This window comes from Oncorhynchus nerka, linkage group LG1 (assembly GCF_034236695.1).
Source record: "Oncorhynchus nerka isolate Pitt River linkage group LG1, Oner_Uvic_2.0, whole genome shotgun sequence".
NCBI lineage: Eukaryota > Metazoa > Chordata > Actinopteri > Salmoniformes > Salmonidae > Oncorhynchus > Oncorhynchus nerka.
The window spans coordinates 32,718,960-32,728,873 of NC_088396.1; the positions used below are offsets into that span (position 1 = coordinate 32,718,960).

The following is a 9,914-nucleotide window of genomic DNA, read 5'->3' on the forward strand; positions in this document are numbered from 1 at the left end:
TGATTTATACCAGTATGATCATATACCTACAATTTTGAAATATAATTTCAAAATTGTCTGAGAAGAACAACATTGGCATGGCAATTCAAGCGTAGCCAATATGCAATTATAATGTATTGGGCCTATAACCTACTGTACAAACTCATTGCTACAGAACTGTTTTTAATTGGTTAATGTTGCATAGGCGTATGTTTTGTAAGCATAGGGTTACGTAAAAAAAAAATCTGAATGGTAGATCTCGGCTTGCATTTCAACTCAAAGTGATCTCGACTCAGAAATGGTCGGTAACCACTGCTTTAGACAATTGAGTCATGGATTGGGTATGTGTGCCATTCAGAGGGTGAATGGGCAAGACAATATTTAAGTGCCATTGAACAGGATATGGTAGTAGCTGTCAGGGTACCGGTTTGTGTCAAGAATGGCAATGCTGTTGGGTTTTTCACACACAAACAGTTTCCTGTGTGTATCAAGAATGGTCCACCACTCAATGGACTTCCAGCAACACAATATTAGGAATGTGTTCATAATGTTTTGTGTTAAGTGTATATAGTTCTATATAACTGTTGTACATTCAGGAAAATAACCCTGAGTGTTTCACAATATGAGATGTGAGCAATAGACACAGTGTTCCTATGACAGATGGATTGTGTCATAGACTAGACAGGTCAAACAAAATGCCACTTTTAAAGAGTTTTGCCTTGAGGGGTGCAACAACTGTGTGATATAATCTCAAAACAAAACATTCTCTCTGAAAGATAAAGGATGTACTTTCGTAATGTGATAATTCCTATTTTCTTTGTTTAGTTTAGACCATTGAGGTGGGTAGAGACGCAGCAGTTGTTAACATTCACGAGGCCCCCCTTACAAGGGCCGAGCAAGCGCCCCCCAGATTACTTCCTGTAATCCTACACATGGGGAGACAGAACATTTTGTAACAGAACGAGTTTTATAACTAATCTCATGCTATAAAAAAAATCCCATGAGATTGATAGAAAATGTTACCGTTTTAAAGCTAATTTCATATTATTATAAACATTTTGCTAGTGGCAGCATCATCGTACGAATGCGAAACGTTGGGAGATGTAAATCAACATAAAAGCGGAGCCTTTACACAACTTTCAAATGACACAAACGCTATTGTTACCTGGCTGAGAGAGGAAGGGATAGTTAGGGAGAGTCTTCCACAGCCATTACAAAATTATACATTTTGTAGCTACTTAGCCTGCTATCTGAGTTGGTCATATTCTTGTTATTATCATATCGAATAATGCCTAAGTTAAATTTCTGTTTTGAAAATGGCATCCACCAGCAATTTTGACCACATTTTCAAAGGATAAGATTATAGTTTTCCGTGTCTTAAATCACCGCAATATGTTTTGAAAGTGTTCTCAAAACAAATGTATGTGTTATTCTCGCTTTGCTTCTTATGTACATTATTACATAAAACAATGTATCCCACTGGTTGTTACATGAATTGAGTGCCGGGCGATTTACAATGTTGACGGTATTGGGGTATTTCCAATGTTGCGTCGTAACCATATAATGGACCAATGACGTTTCCGAGATAATGACACGTGCTCATGTGCGCGGCGATGCATCTCTGAAATTGAATTCATCTGCAAGATAGAGTACAGTGAGGACCAGATACTTGTCTTTTAATTGCATTTTTTCCTAACAGTTAGAAGTTAATTTGACTATTTAAACGGAGTAGGAAATTTGCAAACCCCCGATGAAGGATTTGAGCTGCCAACAATGTTTTGCTAGCCAGCAATTACAGACCGCCTTCTTGCTGTATTTTGAGGAGGCGTAGCTAGCGAAGTTAACGTTATGTCACAGATTGGAGGTTTGGTTATGTCAGCCAACTAACGTTAGGCACATGGGAAATGGGCATTACGGTGCTGTAATATAGAATCTGTATATATAGGTTGACAAAATGGGAAGTCTTCATACGAGCTATTTTGACGTTAGTCCCCAGCTCGGTGCATGTTCTATTCGGATCTCGCGGAATAAGGCCTACTAGTTCTTCTCTTGGAAAACAACACGGGTCTTTCACAATGGGACATGTAAAAGAGTCTGACGTATTTTTCTGATGAGTAAGGAGTGTTTTTGTCCGAATATCAGTTAAGTTGTCAACACTGCTATAGCTATACGTTTATAGTCTGAGACGAAAATGGAGACGGGAATCCAAGCTCACCAGTTTGTCCACGCGGTATCCAGCCCTAGAGCAGCGGGTATATCCACTGAAATGCTCGAGGTGGCAGCGGAAGCAACCCGGGCAGGTGACTACGACCTTGCCGCGGAAATCTATAACTCTCAGCTGGTGGACCTCCAACATCCAGACCGGGGTCTCTGTTTGCTCAAAGCTGACGCTCTTGCCCAGGCCGGGCGAATAGCGGAGGCGCTTGACTCGTACTGCACCGCGGCCAACATTGGCAAACTTCGGCCGGACGAATTGCAGCTTTTGGTTGTAAACATAGCACGGACTCTTCGCGAGAAGGAGCTAAACATTCATGGGAAGGCAACGAGTTGTCATAAAAGTGGGAATGGAGACGATGGTGTCGATGCCGATACAGAGGCATTTGAGGACGAACCCCTGGACTTGTTTTCGTGCCGCCTTTGTAGGTGTTTACTGTCAGAACCAACCACCATGGAGTGCGGCCATACGTTTTGCAAACATTGTTTAGAAAAAGAAACTGTCAAAGACTGCATACAATGCAAACATAAACTGAACAAAAAAGACGTACAGATCCTACCCATTGGATTTAGAGTAAATGTCATCCTCAGTAGTTTGTTGGATAAATGGTTCGACTCTGAAAGTAAAGCCAGGAGGCATTGGATAGAAGGTGAGGTCTCACAGAAGAAGCACGACTACACAGATGCTTTGGAGAAGTACAACAAAGCCTTAGAACTGGGTAAGATAATGTCACATTTACAGTTGGGATAAGCCATTTTCGGATTCTTATGTTTATCAACAGATTATGTATTTTATGTAACCCTTTTACCGATTTAAAACCAGATAGATCTGGTAGACCAGATGACCTACTTTTCACTATTTCACATCGTGTCACCGATAGGGGGCGACACTGCACTGCATCTTTCGAAGCAATTATTTCATAAACCCGGTAGTCCCCACTCCCCGATTACCTAACCCACATTTCTACTCTGACTCCCAGTCTCATACCCCATGGATTGCTATAATATTCATTGCATAATGGTTGTGCTGTTACATTAAAATGGACTGAACCCCATTCAGTCTTTCCCCCACCATCTATCATTTTACCAACATGCTCTATGTGTCTCTTATTTAGGGAAGCTGCCGGGATTTAGGTCGCTCCCTCCTCCTCCGCTCTACCTTTGAAGCTCTACCTTTGAAACACCCGATCAGCCCTGAGTAGTTCACTCCCTATAGATATGGGCAGGAGTTGTTTTCCCCAACTGTGTGACCTGAGTTTGACCAAGAAAAACTCAGGCCCCTAATTAGTCCCTTAGAAAAAAAACTTTTGTCCTGACCCTTAATATAGAGAAAGCATTGAGTCACAGTCAGGAGTGAGAGTGAGCGCTGGCTCAGTGTGATTAAATCCTTTGGCGTTTCAGTGGAGGCTGGCTGCAAAGCAGCTCTGATCGACTCCATACTTTCTGCTTTAATGTCAGCTGCTGACCCGGTTGTGTAAATTGGGGCACAGCGGAGTCATGTCATCCAGAGATTAGCCAAAAATAGACAATCATTAATCAGAATGTTGACCTTATCGTCTCTCCCCTCCCCACTAGCCAGAAGGGTGATACATGATATTGTAGGCCTAATTCCCAGCACAGATTGTGCATGGGAGATTACAGTGCAATATTCTAATTCAAGGAAACTGTTTTCTTCTGTTTGCACATGGTAAAAGCATTTGGTTGTTGTCTGACTCACTGTAGGATTGTCTGTGCATTTACATGCTGGCTGCCTGCCCAGTAGCAAATGTCATACTGTGATAAACATCCAAAGTCACAACAATGTACCTGTTTGAAAGGGTGTAAATGACATTTTCTCATTCTGCTTGTTCTCTCTGTTGTGCAGCGCCATCTGTAGGTCGGCTACTGGGACAGCGTGCTGAGCTACACTTGGAGAGTAAGAACTACAGCCAGGCCATCCAGGATGCAGAGAGCCTGTGTAGACTCAACCCTCTCTGGCCAAAGGTGAGATAAATAGATATGCAACTCAAATCTACCCAGCAGAGTATAGACCACTAGATGTCCTCTGTATTTGTGGGCCTAAAATATTAATGTCTGTCTAGTTATTCACATTTGAGTCATTTAGCAGAAGCTCTTATCCAGAGCGACGTACAGGAGAAATTAGGGTTAAGTGCCTTGCTCATGGGCACATTGACATATTTTGTACTTAGTCGACTCTGGGATTCAAGCCAGCAACCTTTTGGTTACTGACACAACGCTCTTAACCGCTAGGCTACCTGCTGCGGTTATGTAATGAACACCCACTACCTCTCCACAGCCTCAGGCTGACCCAGCTAACACCCAACACATTATACATGCTTAGGACTGTGTAGCTATGTATGTGTTAAAGTATGATTTGGAGGCTGCTGTGTGTTCACAGGTGAGATAGGATGCTACATGCTTGTGTGCATGTTAATATGCAAATTACCACTGCTGACAGACATGCAAAATAGAACAGATAGAGCTGAAACCCAGGCACTGTGAATAGGGAAGAGCTTATGTTGACCTGGTTGAAGAGCTCCTGGATGTTATGACAATAATTACTAAGTTGGGGACTTAATTCCCATGTTTTGCTATTTAAAAAAAGTGAACTTAAATTGTTTAGGAAGGTCATTAACAATATTCAGATGACTCGTTATCAGTGTTTTGAGAATATACTTTAGATGTATAATTGAAATGCCAATAGAGTAGTTCCTACTCTCTTTTGTGTGTCCCTACTCAAAATGTTTTTCCTCTCGCTGTGTTCTCCCAGGCCCACTACATCAAGGCCTCAGCCCTGAGTAAAGCCAACCGCAACGATGAGGCCTTAAAGGAGTACTTCATGTGTGTGGCACTGAAACCTGATTGGATGATGGTGAAGCTGGAAGCCCAGAAGGTAATACACAATTTTACCCCCCTTCAATTCAGCATTCCAGTTGAAGCTAGTTCAAAAATGTAAAAGGTTTCAAACTCTTGTGTCCATTTATTTCCATTACAAAGGCCCAACCACAAACATAATGCCCTTAATGTCACATCACAATAGTATAAAAAAAATCACAGTACAATCACAGTTGCTATGGTACTAATGCAGTATCACTATGTACGATATGACAGTGTAAATCTGTCTATGCTTACCAGACAGGATTAGTTTGGTTTTAAATCCTGCTCCACAATAGGTGATGACGCAATGCCCCCATTCCAGCTGTCTTAGCTGGGGAGCTATGCCAACCCTATCCCCTGCTGTCACTGTGGCCTGTTTTAGTATCTCCACTGCTGTTACATTCACTGCAATATGTACTGTCACTATGACAAGACCATCTGTTCAGTATGTGAGCCTTGTCCTTTATTTCCACAGTCACATATTCCCATTACACTATGGATACTATTTCAAGTTCCAAGTTTTTATTGGCACTTGCACAAGTACAATGAAACCCCTTTCTTACAGAGAGAGCATTGAGGCAAGTCAGGAAGGAGAGCGAGCCAGCGTCAGAGGGTGATTAAGAGTTATAAGCTACTTATGAGTGCTATGACATTGTATGAGCGTACTTACTGACAGTGTGTGTTCTGTTTTTGTAGGTGCTTAGTGAGCTGTTCTCGTCAGTGTTTGAGAAGGATGGTCAGCCCACTCCCATACATCCTCTACAGGGTGGTCCCTCCACTCGCCTCCTTAAGCCCCCCGCCCTGTACGGCTCTCTAAACCCCTTCACCATGCCACAGAAGCCTGGCTGCTCCTCACAGGTCAGTACATGCATGCATACATACACACACATTTACACCCCCACACACCTATTTCTCCTAGTAACCCCTCTCCTTTTCCATTCTCCAGGACTTAGAGTTCAGAGTGAGTAAGAGTTCCTTGTGCGATGGTCCCTCAGACTCCTCCAAACATCCCCTGTCCCCCAGCAGTAAAGCTGAGAAGCCCTTGCTAGAAGATGCCAAGGGCCTGGTCAGTGTCCTGGCTGCCCAGCCTGCCCTCCCAGGCAGCCTCAAGAGGAGACACAGTGGGGACGGCATAGCCTTCAGCCCTCCCTCCAAACTTCTCAGACCAGATGAAGCCTGCTCCTCCTCTCACCTTCCTGCTGCTTACCTCTGGGGAAGGACGGTGTCCAAAGACCTGCTCGACAGTAGAGATATGGAGTGCTCCCTCTGTATGAGGTAAGAGGACCATCAACCAACCACCACACAATTATATCTTTATGGTTAGCTACTCAGGATGTTTGATTTTCAGTCAATAGTGATAATTACCTCTACTGATAAAGCTCCTGTTATTGTGTTGTTTCTTCCAGGCTGTTCTTTGAGCCTGTCTCCACCCCCTGTGGACACACCTTCTGCCTCAAGTGTCTAGAGCGCTGTCTGGACCATAACCCCAACTGCCCTCTCTGCAAAGAGAACCTCTCAGAGGTGTGTGTATACACATACACACATACATACATACATACATACACACACACACACAGAGGAAGTAGCTGTGCTCTATATGTGTATGGAAGGCTTAGGGCAGAGCTGGTGATTATGAAAATGATGGCTGTAATTTCTGTCTTGTGTGATAGATGGTTTAGCGTGACAAAAACAAAGTTGGCATAAAGATTCCTCTGACACAGGTATTAAACTAGGATATTGGACCAATGTAAAGAAAAATGCACAAAGACGTAAATGTCCTATTCCGCTGTGTAATTCCAGTATCTGGCCACAAGAGGGTTCAACAAGACCCTGCTGATGGAGGAAGTGCTGCAGCGTTACCTGGGAGATGAGCTGGCAGAGAGGAAGAAGATCCATGAGGAGGAGATGAAGGAACTGGCAAAGTGAGTCACAGAATTGATCATTTTACTTAGCCATTGACTTAATGATAAATTAATCCTTGTAGTAATGCTTTTTATGCTAATCACTGACCAATCTCGTGTCCCTCCTTCCTCCCTAGCTTGAACCAGGAAGTGCCGATCTTTGTGTGCACCATGGCCTTCCCCACCATCCCCTGTCCACTGCACATCTTCGAACCACGCTACCGCCTCATGATCCGCCGCTCCATGGAGACCGGTACCAAACAGTTTGGTATGTGCATCGCTGATGAGTTGAAGGGTTTTGCTGATTACGGCTGCATGCTGGAGGTCCGGGACGTCAAGTTTTTTCCTGATGGGAGGTCTGTGGTCGACACCATCGGTGTGTCCCGCTTCAAAGTACTGAGCCACGGCCAGAGAGACGGATACAACACGGCCAAGATCGAGTACCTGGAGGATAAGAAGGTGTGTACTGGCAAACACTGTGTGAGGAAGGTCATGTATGTGGATACATAAAGTGCATTATAGATATTTGTATCCTCACTTTTATAAGTTTGGTGTGTGTATTCTAACTGTTTTATATTGTGTGTGGTCAGGTGGAGGGCCAGGAGTTCGTGGAGCTGCAGAAGCTTTATGTCTCTGTGTACGACCAGGCCAGCGGCTGGTTCACCTCCCTTAAAGACAACATGAAGAGCCAGATAATCAGCCACTTTGGACACCTACCTGGGAAGGACCCTGACCCACAGGTACGACACTAACCTAACCATCTCTCTCTCTCTCACACGTCGATCTTGGTGAGACTCATGTCATAGAGTGATTGAGTGTGTTGCTGTTATCAAGTTGACTTCCTCCCTCTCCCTCCAGGGTAATCCCAGTGGCCCAGCATGGGCTTGGTGGCTGTTGGCTGTGCTGCCTCTTGACAACCGTGCCCAGCTCACCATCCTGGCCATGCCCTCCCTCAAGGACCGCCTCATTGCCATCCGCAGGGTCCTGATCTTTGTCACGCGCAAGAGACCCCGATGACCGCTCAGCCGCCACCACAACCGCGTAGACCATGCATGGTCATTCACTCATTCAGTAAACCCACTCAGCTTTCATATGAGGGAAATGCCTTTGACTCCTTTACAAATGGCGCTCTCTGAATCTGAAGAAGCCATTGGGTTGGATTGTAGGGCGGTGGGATAGGGAGGTCATTGTTTCTGGTTATCCATCCACCTATCAATGTCCAGTTCACCTGTCCTCTGTCACAATAACTGGAATGATGGACTTCTGTCACGCTATCTCTCAACTTCTTATGTCCCCTCAAGGGAGGGAATAAGAGAGCACGAAATCAGACTGGTGACTGTCATTATGTGCCAGAACAGAACAGGGCCGACCAATTAACGGTGTTGCGTCCACAATGTTGTGACTTGGTGTATATTTCTATTTTAAGAAAAATAAAAAAGACTTGACAAGTACCAAAAAAATGTGTAACTGAAAAAGCCAATAGTAAATGTATTGTGTTGTCTTCAGTTTGGGTGTTATGTTTCTGTTTAACCCCTGCTGACTATGTTGAGACTCATAAAAACCAGAGCGATAGAAACCTCCAAATGGAGTAGAAAGTGTACATATGAGAATGTGCTCCTGCTTAAATGGCCTCTTCATTTCTACATGACTGGGGAAATGGATGCAAAACCAGATGTTTTGCATCTAGCCCAGTCATATGTACAGTTTAAGTTTGAAGTTTACATACACCTTAGCCAAATACATTTAAACTCAGTTTTTCACAATTCTTGACATTTTAATCCTAGTAAAAATTCCCTGTCTTAGGTCAGTTAGGATCACCACTTTATTTTAAGAATGAAATGTCAGAATAATAGAGATTTATTTCAGCTTGTATTTCTTTCATCACATTCCCAGTGGGTCAGAAGTTTACATACACTGAATTAGTATTCAGTAGCATTGCATTTAAATTGTTTAACTTGGGTCAAACGTTTTAGATAGCTTCCCACAATAAGTTGGGTGAATTTTGACCCATTCCTCATGACAGAGCTGATGTAACTGAGTCAGGTTTTTAGGCCTCCTTGCTCGCACACACTTTTTCAGTTCTGCCCACAAATGTTCTATGGGATTGAGGTCAGGGCTTTGTGATGGCCACTCCAATACCTTATCTTTGTTGTCCTTAAGCTATTTTGCCACAACTTTGGAAGTATGCTTGGGTTCACTGTCCATTTGGAAGACCCATTTGAGACCAAGGTTTAACTTCCTGACTGATGTCTTGAGCTGTTGCTTCAATATATCCACATTTTCCTGCCTCATGTTGCCATCTATTTTGTAATGTGCACCAGTCCCTCCTGCAGCAAAGCACCCCCACAACATGATGCTGCCACCCCTGTGTGTCACGGTTGGGATGGTGTTCGAGTTTGCAAGTCTCCCCCCTTTTCCTCCAAACATAAAGATGGTCATTATGGCCAAACAGTTCTATTTTTGTTTCATCAGACCAGTGGACATTTCTCCAAAAAGTACGATCTTTGTCCCCATGTGCAGTTGCAAACCGTAGTCTGGCTTTTTTATGACGGTTTTGGAGTAGTGGCTTCTTCCTTGCTGAGTGGCTTTTCAGGTTATGTGGATATAGATACTTTTGTGCCTGTTTAACTCCAGCATCTTCACAAGGTCCTTTGCTGCTGTTCTGGGATTGATTTGCACTTTTCGTACCAAAGTATGTTCATCTCTAGGAGACAGAATGCATCTCCTTCCTGAGCGGTATGACAGCTGCGTGGTTCCAGGTCTTGGCTGATATCTTTTTATTTTCCCATGATGTCAAGCAAAGAGACAGAGTTTGAAGGTAGGCCTTGAAATACATCCACAGGTACACCTCCAATTGACTCAAATGATGTCAATTAGCCTTTCAGAAGTTTCTAAAGCCATGACATTTTCTGCAATTTTCCAAGCTGTTTAAAGGCACAGTCA

At 43.6% G+C, this 9,914-nt stretch overlaps 1 protein-coding gene across 1 annotated transcript; it reads left to right on the forward strand.

The window, feature by feature from the left end:
• Positions 1-1,586: 1,586 nt before the first annotated feature.
• On the forward strand, positions 1,587-9,257 carry LOC115129426 (LON peptidase N-terminal domain and RING finger protein 2-like). Its single transcript, XM_029659758.2, has 10 exons — positions 1,587-2,912; positions 4,058-4,176; positions 4,964-5,086; positions 5,767-5,928; positions 6,017-6,345; positions 6,477-6,591; positions 6,871-6,992; positions 7,109-7,430; positions 7,562-7,711; positions 7,830-9,257. Exons 1-10 carry the CDS (start codon positions 2,171-2,173, stop codon positions 7,986-7,988), a joined length of 2,343 nt encoding a protein of 780 aa, XP_029515618.1. The 5' UTR covers positions 1,587-2,170; the 3' UTR covers positions 7,989-9,257.
• Positions 9,258-9,914: the final 657 nt, after the last annotated feature.

Bases quoted from the DNA above. Each gene is read 5' to 3' on its own strand.
- LOC115129426 (XM_029659758.2), top strand. From the start codon at position 2,171: ATGGAGACGGGAATCCAAGCTCACCAGTTTGTCCACGCGGTATCCAGC. The intron at 4,177-4,963 runs GTGAGATAAATA...GTGTTCTCCCAG, and splicing joins TCAACCCTCTCTGGCCAAAG to GCCCACTACATCAAGGCCTC. The intron at 5,929-6,016 runs GTCAGTACATGC...TCCATTCTCCAG, and splicing joins AGCCTGGCTGCTCCTCACAG to GACTTAGAGTTCAGAGTGAG.